Source organism: Haplochromis burtoni, unplaced genomic scaffold, assembly GCF_018398535.1.
Source record: "Haplochromis burtoni strain Fernald_Lab_line unplaced genomic scaffold, NCSU_Asbu1 Contig_212, whole genome shotgun sequence".
NCBI classification, from domain to species: domain Eukaryota; kingdom Metazoa; phylum Chordata; class Actinopteri; order Cichliformes; family Cichlidae; genus Haplochromis; species Haplochromis burtoni.
Genome location: NW_024582573.1, coordinates 717,774 through 738,276, shown reverse-complemented (window position 1 = coordinate 738,276; position 20,503 = coordinate 717,774). Strand labels below are relative to the sequence as shown.

Below are 20,503 nucleotides of genomic sequence, written 5' to 3'. Positions count from 1 at the left end.
AAATATATGTTAAAAACACAAAAACGATTTTAAATTTTTTTGTAACTTTTTTGCAATTTATGTAATTACTATACACTTAATGCATACATATCATTAAAATTTGGGCTATAATGGTTTTATTGATGTATATGAACTTGAAATGCTCCCAAAAATGGCACTACAACATGTAAAAATATAAGCTCTGGCGAACTTGGTTCTATGGTAGGTCTTAAAGGGTTAATACTGTATTGTACACCAACTACTCGATGGCAGGTGAAACAAATACCATGATGAACTTTTGCACCCATGTGCAATAATGTGCAATAACATGTTTTACTTTAGGAGCCTTTTCAAAACATTCAAGGTCATGTGACACAGAAGAGTTAAAAACGGTAAGAACAAAAGTACCTAACAAGTCAAAACAAATTTGCATGTAAAATAACTCTGAACAGAGGATTCATGTGACAGGTGAGGAGCGGAAAAGCCAACAGAACTGCTGAAGGACTAGTGTGACGTGACTAACGGAAGGACTTGAAGTAACTTATTACACTAACAGAAATTAGATTCCACTGAAAGTCAAGGTTTTCACTGTTTCACTATTATTTGTATGTTAATCAGCAGTAAATCACAATTCTGACCTTAACTTGGGTTAACATGCATTTAGTGATCATGAAGTTGGGGTTAAAATCTGACTAATACTCTGTGACGGAGCAGTGACTCGTAGAGGGGCAGATAGTTTCTGAATGCCTACAAGCATGAACACGTGGATGTTATAAACCAGAATTTTTTTATTTTTTTTTTAGACCCGTTAAAGAAAACAAGTGTCAACAGAAAATTTCAATTATTTTTATTAAATCGACATGTATTATTTCTGTACTTTATATGACAGCTTATATTTATTTCACTATCTGGAGAGAGAAATAAAGCATCTGATACAGAAAACCGTTATGACATGAATAAGAAGCACATGTTAGACAGACTCATAGCTAAGCACATCTGAAATCCAATAGCTTGGTCTAAACATGAGCCTGATGCTAACCCCCCCTCAAAAAAAAAAAAAAAAAAACCCACCCAAAAAGCTGGGAAAAAAACAAAAAACAAAACAAAACCAAAAAACACCTAACCAGTATCAATACTTTCACTTTACGTATTACAGACATTAGCTCTTATGTCAGAATTTAAGAGTTAGTTCACCCAAGTTTAAAACAACCTTCCCACTCAGCTCTCACCTGTGATGTCCTGTTTTGCTTCTTTTTGGTTCAGATATTCTCGATACAATTTTATGTTCAGGAAAAAATGTGATATTGTTTTGGAGAATGTGTAAGACAGCAAGGTGAAGAAAAAAAATTAATAAATTCAAGTTTAGCCTAAATTTTACTGCTATATAAGACTAATCCTGAAATCATGGTGTTTTTACCAAAAACACTTCAGGGGAAATTCATATTATCATTTTACTTATTACAAGGAACAAAAACAGTGATGATTCTTGAGACTGAAGGGAACTTCCCAGAGGAGAACAATCACGTTGGTGTGAAACATTTGACAGAAATTCTTTAATGTCAATGTGCAAAGTCAGTAAGATGCTGGAATTTACCTAGCAAGCACAAAAACTAAGAGCAATCAGGTTAGACACCACTTGCGAAATCAGGGTGAACTGACCCTTTGACAGAAGCCCCGGTGACACTGGCGGCCCATCCCACGACTACTTACCATGTTTGTAATTTTCAAACTCAGACAGGACAAGAGAGAGAAACTCAGTGCACATTTCAATGTCACTTCAGGCATAGCTCTTCTGACATCACACTAATGAGCCACAACCTTGAAACCACTCACAGATAAAGTGACACTAATCATCTTAAAATCTACTGCTGGGAGACGTGTAGTCCAAGTGTTCATGTGCTGTGGCTGATTGGTGTGAAATTTAATAATACAAGGCCTAACATCCACATGTAGAGGATGGGGCCACACTAGAACATCATCAGGTACTTACTGAGTTTTAACTGACCTGTCATGCCAGCTGATTGGGTTTTAAGGCTGAAAAGCTGATATGGATGGGCTACAGACAAAAACAAATACAAAGCAGTAAGTGATATGGGCAGAGGAAACACTGTGCCACATCAAATACCTACAAGCACTTCTTTTTAAAAAACCTGCTATTTTTTGTTTTTAATCCATATATGCACTACACTCAGATTTGCACACCTGTGGTGTCTGTTCTTTCACGGATTGCTTTATAGACAGCAATCTGTAACAGGATAACCCCAGATGTCCGACAACTATGATACGTCTAGGATTTAAAACAAAACCATGCAGCAACACAGGCCAGCACTGTGGTAAAGACCAGCCAAACAAAGTGCTTTTGAAAATTATAATAGGCATTGATTTACTGTCATTTTAGAAATATAATGTTAAGGGGTTAGCAGTGGTCACAAGAAGACCCTCAGGTGTCTGTTCTTGTATTTTATTTTTCCTATAGAAATGACAGTGCTAGTTACTCTTTAAAAAAAAAAAAAAAAAACTGCAGGGAGAAAGAGACTGCAGAAATAAGCACTACGCTGCAGACAGTGATTAACACTATAATGAAGTCTAAAGTAAATAGCAAAGACCTCACCTTAAATAACAAATATGTTAAACTCAGCTGCTGCTGCTGTTGGCTTTGTTTTGCTTTCCCTCTTCAATGCATAATAGAGAGATGACCATGACAGACACCAACATTATTAAAGCAGTCAAGCGTGTGTGTGTGTGTGTGTGTGTGTGTGTGTATTGGAGTTAATGGGTCAGAAATGAAACTTAGCTTTTCCTTCATTGCAGACTGGGTGTACTGCAACTGTATTGCTTAATTTGCAGTTAATTCCATCATATCACAGGTACCATGCAGTATTTTGGAACATAAAGTTAGCCAACATCTCAGTTTTTGGCTGGAAGTACACAAACTCAAAGCATGTAAAATCTTTATTAGGCTACTGAATTTATGTAAAGAATTTTTTTTAAATTTATTTTTCATAATCAGTCTATTATTAAGGCAATGATTGATGCACTCAACAAAAAACAGATGATGGCAAACTTGGTCTTTGTCTACCTGATAAGATTCTGCCATTAAACAAATCCCTAAGCTGTGCAGAAAAACAAAAGACATCAGTACAAACCTTCATGACTCACCTCCACGCACGTCAGGACAAACCAGCATTGGATTTCAAGATGGATTTTATTACAACAGATTGATAAAACATTACAAAGGATGTATACAAGTAGACTTAGGACCAGGAAATATTTAAATCAAACCTGAAAAAAAGAATAAAACTAGAGCCTGATGAGTCATGGAGTTTATAGACTACGTAACTGGAACCAGTTTCTGAGACCCTCACCAACCAAGGTTGGGGACGAATGTCCAACAGCATCTAAGCATGCTGTGAGGGCCTCAATCATTCCACCAAAAGAAATAAACAAAAATATGATTAAATGTTTACAAGAGAAACTTGCCTTTGTAAGGAGTTGGTACGTTCATGAAACTCCAGCAGCTTCAAAAGAAATATGAATCATTTAAACACACTTCACTTCTATGAACCTGAGTGAAACCTAAGGGGAAAAATATATCCGCACATGTAATTAGTTAACAACGTTATAGTTGTTAAAAACTTATGTGGTGTTTGGCTCTTTTCAAATAAAGATGTTACGTTAAATGTCCATGTGTTCTAACAAATATTTGTCTTCACCACCGTTGGTCTTTATGCTCTTTGCTTGCAGCTAGGTTTGAAAAAGCACAAGGGTGATAGAAAGGTGTTAACCTCAAACCTAATGTGCAGGTTGCTTTGCTGCTTCAGTAGCGTCCAGCCGGAGACATGACGGGAGGCCTCATACCCATGGGAGGGCCTCCCTGGTAAGGGGGCACCATGGGAGGCCCCTGCCCATATGGAGGCATCCCTCCAGGCATGTAGCCTGGCATGCCCTGAGGAGGGGCACCATACTGACCTACAGAGAGAAGAGCACGGAGTGTTTTAATGCTACTGTTCAAAAGGACATCTGATCTCACCTGCTGTGCACCGTACACCTTCCTGTCCAAATCTACAAAATTCAATTAATTATATTTTTCAAACAGCCAAATATACTGTTTTTTTCTGTTGCTGTTTCTTTTTTTAAATTAAACATCTACTTGACAGAGACTGCTGAGAAAAAGCTAAACTTTCAATGAAATGTGAACTAAAATGATCCACAGACAGGTAATGAGCACAAGCTGGTAGAACAGTGAGTTACACAAAAAATGAGTTTGCCAGAACAGAAACAATTTTGTACACTGCCAAAAAAAAGAAAAAAGAAAAGAAAAAAAAAAGAAAAGCATTTTCTTACCATGTATGGGATGCCTCATGCCTGGCTGCTGTGGTGGCAAGCCTTGCTGTGGGGGCATTATACCACCCACAGCTGCCACTGGGGGAGCAGCCACATGGGCCTGACCAGGTCTTGGTGCAAGACGCTGGTAACGAGGAAGTTGGGCCTTCATCTCTTCCTGTTGGCAGGGACAACGCACAGAACAAACATTCAGACTAAAGAAACTTTGTTATGCCCCTTTACAGTACAAAAAAATGATGAGGAACTTGTACCAATGTTGACGTGCCCTGATTTCAGACTGAGGATGTTCAAGTTCAGAATCATCCTTTAACATAACCACAAAAGAAGAACTACTAAGTAGTATTAAGGATGTGCAACCAAAGTGTTTAGCTTCAAACATATTCTGAATATATAGCTGAATTATGATCAAGATATACAGAATCAAGCTGGTGGTCAAATACTGCACCAGTCTATTATTGTCTATTGCCCAATGTGCTATTATAAATATGTATCAGTCATTACTTACTGTGAAAAGGGCAAAATAGAAAGCTCAAGCAACTTACCAGTGAGATATCCTCATCAGGGTGGATCAACTTACTAGTTGCACTCGTGGTGGTGAGGGTAGCAGGCTTACTGGTCACTGTGGCTGGGGGTTTGGCCACAGTGCTGCTAGAGGGATTAGAAGAAGTGGAAGAAGAAGAGACAGAGGGCTGGGTGTAGGCAGGGAATGTTGCTTTGGGTGGGTCAGTGGAGGCAGCTGTGCTGAGGGAACTTGAAGCTCCTGCGACTCCTGGAACAGTCTGCTGGGCCTGTGCAAAGACACCATACATATAACTGATTTTTTTTAATTAATAATAAGATACTAGCTTAATGTTGCAATATGCAAACAAGGAATGAAAATAACCCCAAAATAAATTCATTTAAAAAATTACAGTGAAAAGATGACATCTCAGTAACAACATTAAAAAAATGGAAAAGTTAACTAATCATTTGATTTAAGCTTTACATTTTAAAGCACTGTAATGTACAAGTGTATTATGACTTGGTTACTCTGAAGCTTAAATACACAAATTACATATGATTTTAATAATCCCAATTAATTTGTTTCCATTTTATTTTAATTGGAACAAAGCTGTTGCGCTATTTTGTCTCAACCACAGTGCAATTTTTACATTAAATGGAGAAGAACTAGAAGTATCTATAGCACTTCAGATGGGAAGAACTCGGGTTAAGGGAGAAAAATAAAAATCTTGCAAAATCTGTTGGGTACTAATTACATCATGCTCCTGAGGTTGAGAGAGAGTGGAAGATTCTAAATAAAGTTCATCTCATCTTAGGCCTATTTTAACTAAAGCGCATGCACACTAATGAAGCTCACAAACAAAACATGTCAGTTCTTGTCAGAGATGCCCATCCTGTGACACCAACATCATGGCCAGCATGGCTATTTTGGTGCACAAGTAGACTTATGAAGCAAATATGGTTAGTATCCAGCCATGTTTAAGTTTGCAAATTCAGAATTTACAGGCAGTGTTAATAAATATTCAACATGCAGCTGCCACAGAGCACAGAATCCTGTCTGTGAGCATACTTGTAGCATATTAGGAAAGGGAGGCTGGGGAGACGCAGACTGAGGGTCTGCAGATGGAGAGGAGACAGCTGCTGTGCTGCTGTGAACACCAGAGCCCATCTGCAGCATGGTGGAAAGGAAACCACAGCGTTTGCATGTAACATGTCTACAATGTTTTTTAATCTGAATTTTACCCTTTACAACATACTCTAAACAAGGTTAGAAAGCAAAGGGACACATCAGAAACAAGAACAAATGGGAAATAAAATATGAGGGTTTTTTTTCCTCTGGTATACAAGACTAATTTTAACCAGCTTATCTGAGTGGGGTTTCTTTTATGTTCTACTTCTGACAATTTGTTTATCAATCAACCAGAAATGTAGCAAATATGAGCAAGTGACACAGACTCCAAGCCTAAATTTTGAGCCTGGAAAAATCCGGTTATGTATACAACGACATCATAAAACACCCTGTTGACGGTTTAATTCCAGATAAAGTAAACTACATTAACAACATGAGACCTAAGAAAACAATAACATCTCTTTGAGGCAAATGTCTAAAAAAGTCACTGCATGTGTGTTAGTGGGGTTACAATGCCCACCTGTGCTGCACTGGGGAAGAGAGGTTTGGTGACAGCTGGCTGGGCCGCTGGTGCGGCTGGTCGAGTGACTGCAGGGGCTGGGGCCATGTGAGGAATTCCTGGCCTTGGGGGTATGTGGGGTGGGACTGCTGTAGGATGAACCGGAACCAGGATCAGAAGTGTTTACATGATCACATTTGTCAAATTTAGTTCTTTGTGTAATATAAGTTCAACGGTTGTTTCTGAAATGCAAGCACAACTCACCCGGGGGTATCCCTGGCATCATTGGGGGCATCATCCCTCCCATTGGCATCATACTGCAAAAAGCAGAGACCCACAGAAAAATGGACACACTGATCTGACAGTGAACTACAGTAAAACTGCATTTCAGTTAGCTCCATGATTGTATTATCCCTACAGACAAAACACTGGATAGTAAAGTTACTATTAAATCAAAAGTTAGTAAATGAATTACCCTGGTGGCATTCCAGGCATTGCAGGAGGCATGCCATGCATCATGTGAGGAACACCGGGCATCATAGGAGGCATTCCTGTAACAACGGGTTAGAGAAGATTTATTTAGCAATAACTCATCATGCCACACAAACAAACAAGTAGGCAAATAAACACAGCAAAAGGATACACATACATAAACTACATTTTCACAGGCTCCATTTAGTTTCTTGAATGATTTCAGTCGTATATTTAGATATTTGTGGCAAAAAACTGAAGGAGTGTGTTAAAAGCATACATGACAGATCATCTATAGGGTTAAAATAGATACAACCGCTGAACAAAAATTATTTGTTGGTGCTCTCTGGTGGACAAACTGCATTAATACTGTCAACTTTTTAAGAAGGTACCTAAAAACTTACAAAAATACTAAGATATATACTGAGGTGGATTTGTTGGTTAATTACAGGTCATGCGTGCCCAACAATTACACCAATTATCTGAGATTGTTGATGAATTTAGAGACACATCCAGCAGGAATGTGTTATGTAACGTGCTACAGAAATCAAATTCCCATGTCTCCTTAAATGCAGCTGTGATTCAGCAGTAAAATCCATCTAGCAAAAACATTTAAAAATATTGTGAATTTGTGGATGCTAGATTTCCTAGCATTAGAATTACAATTCAATTGGAAAGAAAAAGAATACTTTTAAACTGAAATAAACCTGGAATGAACTTGAACTTCTATCGACTGGCAAAAGGAAATGAAAAGGATGTGAAGGATGGCGACATGAGAAACTACTGCAAAACAATTCAACACAATAACGGTTTTAGATAAAAAGCAGAACTGCAACTGGAATTAAAAGTTGATCAGCTGCGAAGCCAGTTTCACATGTGTAGTTGATGCATAGATTTTTAAGTTTGTAAAAAAAATAAATAAATAAAAAACCTTGCCTTGATATCCTGCAGGAGGAATCACTGGTGCTCCAGCCACAGGAGGGATCCCAGGTTGTGCCATTGGAGCAGCATAACCTGCCTGGGCCTGGACCACAGTGACCTGCTGAGCTGACGGTCCAGCTTCATCATCATCAGACTCATCAGAGTCATCCTGATTGTTTGACTTCTTCTTTTGACTCTCTGAAAACAGAAAATGTTGACACCTAAGCAAAATGTTATGTAACCCATACCATAACACTATATTAGATTACTAAGACTCGTGCATCATATTACAAACCCTATAATATAAACCAGGTTTTAGTCAACATAAGCACAGCCCTTGCATAGGTGAACAAACCTTGTGATTTCTGTTCTAACGTTCGCCTTCGTTCCTGCATGTCTTTATCTGGAATTCCCTCCATGCCATAGATTTCCAGCTCGATGTCTGTTCTTCCTGGAATTGCATTTGGTACGCTGTCAATCGTCTCTTTGTGCACCTGAAAAATATGCAAAGTGAGTCACCACAAACTCGAATAACTACTCGATTACCTGTAACTAATGTGTGTGTGTGTTTTTTTTTTTTTAAACAAAGATGCTACAAATCTTAATAAGGTTATTAATAATTAAAAACCCATACCTGCATGCAATGAATAGCCAAGCCAGGGCCAGTGTACAACTTCTTGTGGCAAATGTGGCATTTAAAATGTTTTGCCTTTTGATGCTGAATGAGGATCTTTTCATCGTCGAAGTCTCGATTACAGTACCTGGAAACTGAAGTTAAGGACTGCCCAGTAACACTGTACAAGATCGAAATTCAGCGACCATACAAGCCGGCAAAATAACATAACTGCTTAAAATAACCATCACTCTCAGCGACTAAGTAGCGCGAATCGTCTGGTTACACAAATCTAAAGACGGATCAGTCCTGAAGATTGAATCATAAACGAAGCTAAATGCTAACATAGCCGTTAATATCCAAGGTATTATTCGATTCCTGTAACCAGCACCACGAACCCAAACTCTACTAGAAATGAAATACAACCGATACCGAGTATTTTACAGCTTTAAAAATATCTCATTAAGTAAAAATCAACCAGCAAAACACTTAAGTTCGTGAGTGCCAGTCGCTAATGCTAACGCAAGCTTTAGGGCGTCAAGAGGCTAGTTTGGGCCTTCCCTTTGTCGAGCTAACATGTAGCCCCTCGTCTTTCCACAGCGGCACTTTATCGTCGAAACAAAAAGGATACCAGCACCATGGCTTCATCTGCTTCTTCTTTTTTCGCCCCATTTTATGAAATACTGGAAAACCGGTATCAAAACTCTAAACACTTGTCTTATTATCTGTTTGAGAACAGCATGCTGTAATCCCGTGACAAGGCCGAAAATGGCGCTTCAATGGCGGAAGTTGTAACGAACGTATTCTCGCGCGAATACGAAATGAGCGTCACAGACACGCCCAGAGGTTCAAAACAGGAAGCACGGTAGACAGGATAGCCGACAGGTGAAGTAAATAACTGATTTCACTGCAATGCAATATTCTGGCGAACCTTTGGTGCTGAATAGCACTTGGAGACTTAAAATGAAGTGTGTCTCATTCCATCATTCCTTTATAGCAAAAACACTCCCCGATGGACAGACCTCCCAAAGCCAGTTCTCCATGTAACATGCAACTGTCTTGATCATGGCCAACACACTGATGTCTCACGAAAACGTTCATGACTCACGAAGTCTTAAAACAAGAATATTAGCAGATTGGGCTGATAGTCAATGATGTCTTATTTGGAACTTAACTTACAGGACGGTTTTTCTCTTTACATATTATTTATTCTAACAGATCCGTTTACTGAAATAACTGCTGACATTTTCTTGTATTGCTATAACCATTGTTAGAAGCGTTTATCCACCAACATATTTAAAAGCTTTATGGACACTAAAAGATTGTTCATGATTGACTGTCAACTGTAACCCAATAAATGTGCAAACATCTACTTTCACCAGAGAGATGAACTAAAGTTATCATCATGATAGGTATTACGTGTTTCATATATTTTTAACAAGATTAAAAACAAGAAGTAATGATATAGCTGCATGGGCACAGATTACAGCAGGGGGATTATATCATCAATAAATAGCTGCCACATTATCCATATTTTTCTTTTAACTAGTGTTGATTTTTTTCTTGTTGCGTGGAGTCTAGAGGTTTCCATCATATAAATGGAAAAAAAATATACTAGGTGTAAAAACTACAGTTTTGTCGATAACAAAACTGGCTTTTGTGCGCCACTTTTGCATCTGAGGGTGGTTTTTATTTAAAAAATGGTTTTACTATAATGAAATTTAATATACTTATATTAATATAAGGTCTGTGGGACTATTTTGATGTAGTTCTAAAGTTTTGTCACAGGATGGTGGTGTTTTCTCCTGCATAACATGCAGTCATTCCAGTAAAACGTATACAGAACCAAAAAAAATGCTTTATCTTCAGGATTATGTTCACGTAGCCAGACAGCTAAATATCTATACCTTTTGCTATTAAGTTGTTGCAATGCCAGGTGTATTTACAGCTAGGTCTATATATATATTTGGACACAATACAAATACAATTATTGTTATATAATGGACATGGGCATAATGTGTAGAGCTTTCATTTGAGGGTATCCACATTCAAATTGGATGAAGGATTTAGGAGTTTCAGCTCCTTAACATGTGCCACCCTCTTTTTAAAGGGAACAAAAGTAATTGGACTAATTGGCCCATGTATTTCATGGGCAGGTGTGTGCATTCCTTCATTATGCCATTAATGTGGTGCTTGCATTTGGAATAGTTCGCTGTCAACAGACAATATGCAGTCAAAGGAGCTCTCCATGCAGATGAAAAAAAGCCTTCCTTTAACCTCGAAAACAGAAAAAACCATCAGAGAAAGACAACAGTGGTGGATGATCAACAAAAGCCAACCAAGTGAACAACATTCAGAAGGTATCAATATCCAAGTCCACCATAAAGAGAAGACTACATGAAAGTAAATACAGAGGGTTCGCTGCCATCTCCAAGCCACTCCTAAGCCTCAAGAAGAGAAAGGTTAAATTTTAATTTGCTTAAAAATGAAAAAAACAACAACAAACAAACCCCAAAACAAAAACAAAATCCATAAAAAAGCAACATAGTCCTGAAAAAAACATTTTTTGGCAGATGAATCCAAAATCAACCTCTACCAGAATGATGGCAAAAAATGGAAGAGCTCATGATCCAAAGCATACCACATCATCTGTAAAACACGGTGGAGGCACTGTTGTGGCTTGGGCATGCATGGCTGCCAGTGGCACTCTGACACTAGTTTTTATTGATCATGTGACACAGGACAAAAACAGACGAATGAATTCTGAGGTGTTCAGAGACGTGTACAAAGAAATGCTCAAATCCAGCTAAATGCAGTCAAATTGATTGGGCGTCATAATACAGATGGACAATGACCCAAAACATATAGCCAAAACAACCCAGGAGTTTATTAAAGCAAAGAAGTGGAATATTCTTCAAATGCATTTCACTTGATCAAGACTAAACTTCAGACAGAAAGGCCCACAAACAAGCTGCTGCAGTAAAGGCCTGACAGTGTTAAAAAGGAGAAAACACAGCATGTGGTGATGTCCATGAGTTCAAGATGTCAGGCTGTCATTGGCAGCAATCTTTTGTTCAACCCACTGAATTAAAGCTGAAAATCTGCACTTTAACTACATCTGAGTGGTTTCATTTAAAATTCTTTGTGGTAATGTGCAGAACCAAAATTATAAAATAAACATTTGTCTCTGTCCAAATATATATGGACCTAACTGCAGTTACTAAGTAAAAGGGAAAATGGGGTTTAGGAAGAGAGACTTACTTTTCTGTCTTTCTGCTTTCCTCCTTCTTTTCTTTTATATCTCTCCTTATTTTTTGTTCTGTTTTTCTGTTTCTTTTTCTCTTTTTGCATTCCTGTTATGTTGCTCTTTCTTCAACTTTTTTCACTTTATGTCCATGCTTTCCTAATCTCTTCTGTTTATCTGCTACTTCCATTTCTAGCCTTCTCCCTTTTCATCTCGGCTTTGCCTTCGTCAGTTTTTAAGGTAAGCTCCTAAAAAGACACACAAAGCATTTTATTTTCATTTTGAAAAGAAAAAATCTTACAATCCATCATATTATCATGTAACTCAAACGATGAGGTAAAATGGCATTAGCTCAGCGTTTTGCATGGCTCGTGAGCCTGATGAGCTTGATCTCCTCCTCCAGCTTTCTCACCATCTTGACAAACTCCTCACCATGGAAAGCTGCTTCTCTTTATTGTCTCTTCTCTGTTTCTGAAGCCTTTTCTCTTTCTTTCTTTCTTTCTTGCTGCCAGCTCACATCTGAGACAGTCCTCCAAAGCTTTGAAATTTTTCTGGCATTCAGTTTTGCTCTGGTGGTGTTTCGACTTAATTGTTTTCAGCTTGGCCAAATGTTTTTCTACCAGTGCCATCATTTCAAGTTTGAAAATTCAGCTGTCTTGGATGAAGTTTTTCCACAGTGTTCCTACAGAGTTTTAAACTCAATGGTCACCCCCCCCACCTCCCTGCCAGCTTTGCTGTTGTGTTTAGTGACAGCTTCACCTCATTGCCTTGTTTGCACTCTGTCGCTTGGTGTTTTTTGACCTTCTCACTCTCACTCGGCTGGATGCTCAGATTTTCTTTTAAGATCCAACCTTACTTCTCCTTTTCTTTCAGTTTTCTGTCAGTCTCCTCGCACATAGTGTCAAACTGTTTTTCACTGCTTTTACAAAGCTTTCCAAGTCCTGTCTGGCCATTAAAAGTGTCGACACTTTCTTGAGCTCCTTTCCAGCAAATACCTCCCCACACAGCAGCATTTTTTTTTCTCCTGTCAGCTCCTTGGATTTTTGTTGTTGTTGTTGTTGCTTGTCTTTTTAAGTCCAAAAGGGGTTTGTAGCAAGATGTGCTGCATTTTGCTGGGGTATGTGCATGTAGGTATGCGATTTCCTTAGCCTAAAAAGTTCAAAAATGAAGTAAAAATACATGTTCACAGTTAAATGCAATAAAACTATTTACATTTTGATGAGACCTAACAAGAATCTGTGAACTATGAATGAATATGAACTTTTAGCCAGCTAAACATTCATCACTTATCTTATAAATAATTTATAAAAGTTAATTATCACAAGAGTTTACTCAAAAGACACAGAGGATTTAATGTCAGAGAAATTTTCCATCATTCACAGATTTTTCCACTTTCAGTCCAGTCGCCAACAGTGTCTTCAGCCCTTCAGATTCAAAATGTAATGCCATGTCATGTATTTGATTTATCTCTGAATTTCCAACTTAGTTATAACTAAAAATATATTTTGCATTCAATTTGAACCCATATTGTGGACGCGGCGGATTTTTGTCCCAGATGTAATAAATTCCCTCCAAGGCATCCTGATAGATCACATTTACAAGAAATTGACAGATTTTTGACCGGTGACGCTGGAAGATCAGGTAACACTGATAGATGAAATAGAACGGCGCACAACTTGTTTTGGCCACTAGGTGGCGATAGTACTTCAAGAACAGTACATTGGGGGTTTCAGGCTGTGGAAATTGGGTGGAAAGGCTTTCCAGAACAGCTGTTAGTAATGGTTTATATATACATTTCATTAGGAAACGCTCTCATTAGAAAACGTTCGATGGTTACTCTATCTGTACCAACACACAGTGTCGATTACGCTTATGGTCCATTACAATTTAGAGCCAAATATACATGTATTTGAGAGGTTTAGCAACCGTTAGGTAATCAACCCAAACAGGAAAATAAGGTGTAACAACATTGACAATTTTAATGTATTACAATACCCAGTATTTAAAATCAAGTCCAGACTGACCCACTGCAATGTAATAGTGATATTTTTATCACTCCTCATTACTTTTGGTCCTTTAAGTGTACTTCGTACTTGTCTCTGTGTGCACCTTCATGTTTAAACAAGGATAAATAAGTAACAAGTGTTTCTCGCAGCAGGCTGCATAAATGCTGAGATGCAACAAATGTTTCCAGACAGATTTTCCTTTCCTGCGGCCTCTCGTTTTCTTCATCAAGGTGAATGATTACCTCTGAAAGGAAAGATTTATGAAGGGGAAACACAACTGAGGCGGCTTTCCTTGGCTGCATAATGAATTTTTCATCGTAGGCCTTCAAAACTGCTACTCCATGGTTGTACCGGCTAGACAGAGAAGATGTTCAGTGACAGCTTAAGGGGTCCCTTCTCTGAATGAATTATAGCTGATTCTTGTATTCTCACACATTTCATTGATCACTCTGACATCTGCTTTTTTTCACAAAGGCTCTTACCCCAGCTCTCTACTCTCTGTATGGCCCTATAATCGCTTCCTCCAACTTTTAAGTTTACATTTTACACATAATCCTGTTTTAAAGCTGCTCAGTTTGAGCACTTTTTTCTTTGACATTGGACAATATCCTCTGTCCTTCCTTCCTTGATACTGAATCAACCGACATTAATGTTTCCAAAGAAAGTTGTTTAAATACAATCATCATAGGCATGAATGTCATGGTAATTTTTAATTTATTTGAACTGTTCTTTCCCCAGGATGGATAGATAACTGTGACGTTCCTTAATTTGTTTGGGAACTGCTTCTTTTACAGACTTTAAATGTTTGGGAACTGAGAAAACCACTTGCTGCATTTCTGAAAGCCAAATGTTTTCCCCATTTCTACTGAGCAGCTGTTCAACACTTCAGGGCCTCCTTTGTTGTAATTTTTATTTCATAATGTGTGCAGTGAAGCTCCTCTTTATTACTTCACAAAACAGCATTTGCTCATGGATAAATTGTACACATTGTACAGATAAATGATCACACACACGCAAAGATTGAGGTTATGGTGTTTTATTGATTAGTGTTGTTGGCAGGGTCCAAGCTGGGAGTCACAAAAATAAAGATTAGATTGGAAATCTTGGTTATGCCAAATAAACAAAATTATTTTAACTGATGTCGTTGAAGTGAAATAAAGGATAGAAGTTAATGAGTGCAATAACTAACCCTTTTATCTGTGTTTCCTTTCCCTGGTGTAAGTATACAAGTATAATAAGTATACAAACTTATATTTTCAATGACAGCTTGTTGGTTAATTGTTTTCTATTTAAATAAAGTTCACAATATTTGTAAATTTATCTAGTACTAATAAAGTTTAATATTAGTAATCTGATTGTGTAATCCATTAGTTTAGCTGACTTTTTAATAGCAGTCCACAGAAGTTCAGCCAGTTCACATCAGAGGATGCTAAACCCACATGCCACCTCAGATCAGAAGTGGTGTTTTGTGGTTTGTGATGTTTGTCTAAAAAGGCTCTATAGAAATAACATTTTACTTAATTACTTTTTAGTTTGCTTTTTTATGTTTTGTCCAAATTCATTGAAGCCATCCACAGGACGGGCCACAAGCCAGTGTTAGTCCTACACCCAGATAAAAGGGCAGGACTACGTCAGGAAGAGCATCCGGTGTAAAATCTTTGCCAAATCAGACATGCGGATACAAAGACCACAGATGAGGTTCATCGATGGAGTGATGGAGGAGATGCAGAAGGTTGGTGTGACAGAGGAAGACGCTTGGGACAGGGTGAGATGGAGGCAGATGATGAGTTAATCTCTAATGCAGGTTTTTGATGCGTCCTTGATCCAGCACAGCTGATTTAAATGGCTAAATTACCTCCTCAACATGTCTTGAAGTTCTCCAGAGGCCTGGTAATGAACTAATCATTTGATTCAGGTGTGTTGACCCGGGGTGAGATCTAAAACCTGCAGGACACCGGCTCTCGAGGCCTGGAGTTCCCTACCCCTGCTCTAACAGGAGCAGCCAAAAGAAGATGCAGCTGAAAGAAGACCTGCTGGTCTGTACTTCATTTCCTCCTCCTTTAATCCAACTGCCAAATGTTTTGGCATTTTGTGTTTCAATCTTTGATTAAAATATTTGAAATGATTTTATTTGATCAGTCCAGTGTGTGTGTATATATATCCATGTATGAAACAAATTTATTTGGTCAAGATATTTCTTGGCTTAAAATATTTGAGAACGTGCTATGACCTGCTGTCAGGATGCTGTAGTAACAGAGAGTTGGAGCCACCCCGAGCAAATGGAAAAACAATAACAAAGGCATGCATGAGTCCAAACACTCACAACAAAGATGAACAGTACACTTATTGTTGGGCACATTCAGATTCTACATTGCTAAAATATATTATTGTAAAATTGTGTGACAGATGGACAAACAGCATCATTAAAAAAAACTGGTACAGAAGAGGGCAAAATCAAGCCATACGTCATCTTAACCACTTTTCTAGTTCAGGGTCAGAGGTGGACTGGGGCTTGTCTCAGGTGTTACAGAGCGAGAGGCGGGGTCCACTCTGGTCAGGCTGTCAGTCTATCACAGAGATTGCAAAAATCCAATACATCAGTATTTGTTTCTGTATAAAACTGTTTAATGCACTCCAGTATTTACATATCAAATCTAGAAAATATGCACAATGTTAAAATAGCAGTGATTTGCCCCTCATTCAGTTTTGTGCCATAGCCCTTATTATATACAATCCCAGGCCATTAATAATCAATCTTTAAATAGGACACATATAGTATATAGCTAACATATCACAATGCAGACTGACCAGACGATTTACACAACATACCAATATCACAATCTTTTTAAAAAAATCAACAGCAAACACATGTTAAAATATTAATCTGTATGTAATTACATTATGTTTGTGCCAAGCAGTTACCAGTGTAACATGAGGTTAGAATACAGTACAGTTTAAGACTTACAGCTTGGGGCTGGGGTCGCTTACTGTCTCGGTTCAATCAATTAACAAATTAAGTTGTGTCAGGAACTAATGAGAAGACCATTGATTTCTTTGCCCAGTTGATCCTGAACTGAGAGGGAAACAACCCCAGCCCAGATGTATTCGAGGTCAGGCATGTGTGTTTGTCTACATTTGGTAATGAAGAAAAAGAAAAAAAAGATGTATTCAGAATGGCCCGGATGTCTTTACTGCTGTGTGTATTTATTACATTTCAATAAATAAACTTCTTTTAACTCTTTGCAGATTTTTATTTTCACCTTTGCAAAAACTACTTAAAATGAAAATAACTTTACTCTTCTTGGTGTCAGTAAAACATTTGTTAGAGAAAATATAGCATTCAACTGAAAAAATTAGACCTATTTCACGTCAAAAAAAGCAACACTTGTTACAGGCTGTGCTCTTGCTGCTATTAACAATGTTTTGGCATATTTTTTTAAGCAAAAAGCCTGAATGGCACTTCCGCTTCTTTTCTTTTCGCACACACAATGATACATTTGTTGCACTCCTTCCAAACACACGAAAGACACAAGTTTGAGGTTGAAATTGTGCCGAACACAAATTGACTGAACCCTGAACCCACAGTCTCCTTCAAACGGTAAATTCATAATAACCTCTGAAGGTAAACTGTGCCTACACACTCCTCCGTTTCCTGTGAAACTTGGGGAAGATTGACTATCCTGTTGCCTGTTATATCCTCTCATGCTCATGGGGTGCTTGTAATGATGACAAAACACCAGCTTAGACTAAGTTCTGATATACTCTCCTTCATTTAGAGGAGTTTCAGAGACGTCTCCCTTCAGAAAATGGTTGTAGGATTTTACTGCTGTCACCCTACACTACAGGCAATTGTGCAGAACTACTTTCATCAGGCTGATGTCTCCATGAATAGGCACCATTGGATCGAGGGAAAAGAGGCAGAGAAGGTCAGGCCATGCAGACAGCTCTTCTTCTGCCTTCTGTCCCACTGGTTGATACTCTTGACACCAACATCCAGCAGACATGGAGACAAAGAACGAGTGGAGATTAGCTTGTATGGTGAGTGTGAGCCAATGTAAGGCTTAACCAGAAAACATAGCACACGTGTCCAAAAAAGTTTAGTGTAACACAGAGGGCTTCTGCATGCCAAGTATCATTGCATCGGAGCACTGGATGTATGAGTAAAGCGGTTGTCAGACAACTCTGACTGGCTCAAGATGAGGCTCGGTTAGTGAAGGCCCGGGTGACTCATCCAGTCGGGCGGTCAGGCGTCTACCAAGGGAGGAATAAAAGGGATACAGTGTCTTCTGTGCCTCTAATAAGCAACTCATGGTGGTGGGGGCAGTCGCACATCAAGCAGGCTATAGGCAAAAATGTTCCAGAAAACAGCGCAGAGCACAAACAAGGTGTAGACACAGAAAAATATCCAAAACAGGGACTGCTCCTGGAGCCGCTGCTCATAGTTCTGCAGAACAACCACACCAAGCGTCAGGCCGACCACCACTCCTCCCAGGTGAGCTACAAAGCTGGGATTCGGGCAAGGAGGAAAGGCCGGAGGGTAGAACCGGAGCCATACTGCTCGACCAAACTCTACACTCACTGTGGACAGGAAGGAGAAAGGAAGACATAATGGCAGCGAGATGTGAGCATGTAGGTGAAAACAGCAGCACTTTATTAAAAATAAACAGTCCTGACTTTGAGGTAGATGAGCTATGATAAAAAAAGAAGGATGTCAAGATTTCTTAAAATAAGACATAAAGCAACAGTGAACCTTTGTTATACAAGTTTCAATTGCTCTCATCCTTTCTCTTGTGTATTTGACTTGATCTGCTCCTAACAACCTTCTAGTGGAACTGGGGGTGAAAAATTCGACAGTCCTTGTGCTGCTGCAAAATTACATTCTGAAGTTTTATGCAAAGTTATTATGAGGCTTCAGCTTCAATAGCCAGGATTATGCAAATCAAGTGGATGAGCATGTTACACACTCAAAGTCAATATTAGTGCAACTTTCCCTCTTGGGGTTTCACAGACATATTTTGCTACTGCGTTTATGTGGCAGGATAGTAACAGAAAGAGGGAGGATTTTTATTTGATTTAAGACTGACTGGAAGCAACTCACCCAGCTATTTGGATGGAGTGTGTCAAAGGTTACGAGCAACAGAGGAAATTTAGTTTAATTTCAGTGAATCTGGCACGACTACAGTTTTTGATTCGCTGCTTGTTTAGTTGTTGTTTTCTGTTTTTGGAGAAAATCACTTTGAACTTGTCAGATCTGGGTTGCCTGGAATCCCATCTAGCCTTGCAATGAAGTTTGCTTACATCACCCCATTGCAGTGCATCACAACAATCACAGTGTCTTAGCAGCGAGAAATCCTTCATGTGCTGAAGCTCCAAAGCCAGAAAGCTTATTATTGTAGCATTTGGAGAAAATAAACACTTTTTTTTTTTCAAGAACAGGAACATTTGTTTTGACATAATTAATTTCTGGTGCTGAAGTAGTAACACAGCAAAACTTTTCTGTTGAACGAGAAGTGTTAAGAGTGGGAGTGTGGCATATTTATTCAGACTTACTGCAAACCAGAGCCATGGCCATCCGAAATAACTTAAACTGACACTTCATTCCTGACCAATTCTGCAAAGAAGAGAAAGAGAGAGTGGAGAAATCATAATGAAACACATTTCTGATGATAAAGACAGAACTAACTCTGCTAGAAGAGAAAGTCCTCCTTACATACACACTCACACACACACAAACAGACATGCATGACTACCTAAAATGACCTTAGATTGTGCCCTTTGTCTGAATTCACGTCAATTTTAAATGCTCCAGAGACACTCTGACCCCCAGTCTGTTCTTGCTGTGTTAGATAATAAGATTTCAATGGAGAGGAGGAACACAAACTCCTCCATACTGACCTCAAGAATGCTGTGAAGGATGTGGCAGGATACATAATGAGAACCCCACTGCACATAATAGAGGTTCACCTTGACTGATATTTGCTACATGTGTCTAATGACCTGCTGAATGGGTTAGACCAAACAGAGTAGGCATAGAAGTCAAAGGACAGCAGAGTGCATTGAGATGGGATGCATTTTATTCGCACTCTGTCACGTAAACATGTGCACACGCTCAGATGTTTTTCTGATCTTTGAAGGAATGGGAGAAAACTGACGGTGAGGAATGCATGGCATCTGTAGATAAAGCGGCACCTGTCGAGGGGCCACTGTAGGCTACTTTGACGATACGACAATGATGTGTAGAGACAGGAACACTGAGTGATGTGGTAATCACTGATACACATGTGCGCACACATAGCATGTGCATGTAAATGGAAAACTTACCATTACTACATTGGCTAAATGTGCAGAGACCAGGGCGTAGACTCCCCCAGACGAGCCAACCACCGGTGCCGTCATATCCGTGACAGACACGGCCAGAGACCCTGCAGTGATGATAAAGGCCACATGTCAGTGAAAATTTATAAATAAATGATGCCATCATTTTACTGTCTGATAATTCATTGAAGAATTATCTTTTCAGTAAATCTTTGTTAAAACCTTTGTTTAAAAAAAAAAACAAACGCTGGGGGTTTTCTTTCTTTTTCAAAGCTGCCACTGAAATTTGAAGTAATGATCAAAGCCTAGGGGATATTTAAAAGGTGAAATTAGACCAAAATAGTGAAATATATAGGATTTCATTCAACCACACCTAAGAAAACTTTCAAGCGATTCAACTCCCTGACTTTCCTTAGGATTAATTCAGTTTAACTCTATTTAACAAATCTATCAATTATATACTTTCTGTTGAAAAAAAAAA

The 20,503-nt window shown here is 38.7% G+C and overlaps 2 protein-coding genes across 10 annotated transcripts in view; both read right to left on the bottom strand.

Annotated features, from left to right (window-relative positions):
• Nucleotides 1-3,165: 3,165 nt before the first annotated feature.
• Nucleotides 3,166-9,264, bottom strand: znf207b (zinc finger protein 207, b). 3 transcript variants are annotated; one of them, XM_014338127.2, is made up of 11 exons: nt 9,089-9,264; nt 8,479-8,605; nt 8,200-8,338; nt 7,860-8,042; nt 6,928-7,003; nt 6,717-6,769; nt 6,474-6,601; nt 5,894-5,992; nt 4,866-5,111; nt 4,324-4,480; nt 3,166-3,948 (listed from the first exon to the last, which is right to left on the bottom strand). In XM_014338127.2, exons 1-11 carry the CDS (start codon nt 9,127-9,129, stop codon nt 3,797-3,799), a joined length of 1,401 nt encoding a protein of 466 aa, XP_014193613.1. In that variant the 5' UTR covers nt 9,130-9,264; the 3' UTR covers nt 3,166-3,796. The 3 variants fall into 3 exon arrangements, with proteins under 3 accessions (XP_014193613.1, XP_005936509.1, XP_005936510.1); XM_005936447.2 differs by lacking the exon at nt 5,894-5,992 and having other exon boundaries at nt 9,089-9,263; XM_005936448.2 differs by lacking the exon at nt 5,894-5,992 and having other exon boundaries at nt 6,474-6,598; nt 9,089-9,263.
• Nucleotides 9,265-15,667: 6,403 nt separating this feature from the next.
• The window catches only part of rhbdl3 (rhomboid, veinlet-like 3 (Drosophila)), a 74,520-nt gene continuing 69,684 nt past the window's right edge, over nt 15,668-20,503 (bottom strand). For all 7 annotated transcript variants that reach the window (XM_005936441.3, XM_042226443.1, XM_042226444.1 and 4 more), the window contains 3 exons: nt 20,029-20,129; nt 19,258-19,318; nt 15,668-18,285 (listed from right to left, as the gene is read on the bottom strand). In XM_005936441.3, coding sequence (XP_005936503.1) covers nt 18,014-18,285; nt 19,258-19,318; nt 20,029-20,129 — 434 coding nt within the window. In that variant the 3' untranslated portion in view covers nt 15,668-18,013. The remainder of the gene's footprint in view (nt 18,286-19,257; nt 19,319-20,028; nt 20,130-20,503) is intronic.

Coding starts and splice junctions, on each gene's coding strand:
- znf207b (XM_014338127.2), bottom strand. CDS start 9,129: ATGGGGCGAAAAAAGAAGAAGCAGATGAAGCCATGGTGCTG. Junction 6,602..6,716: donor GATGCCAGGGATACCCCCGG/GTGAGTTGTGCT, acceptor TTCATCCTACAG/CAGTCCCACCCCACATACCC. Junction 5,112..5,893: donor CCTTTCCTAATATGCTACAA/GTATGCTCACAG, acceptor GTCTTTGCACAG/GCCCAGCAGACTGTTCCAGG.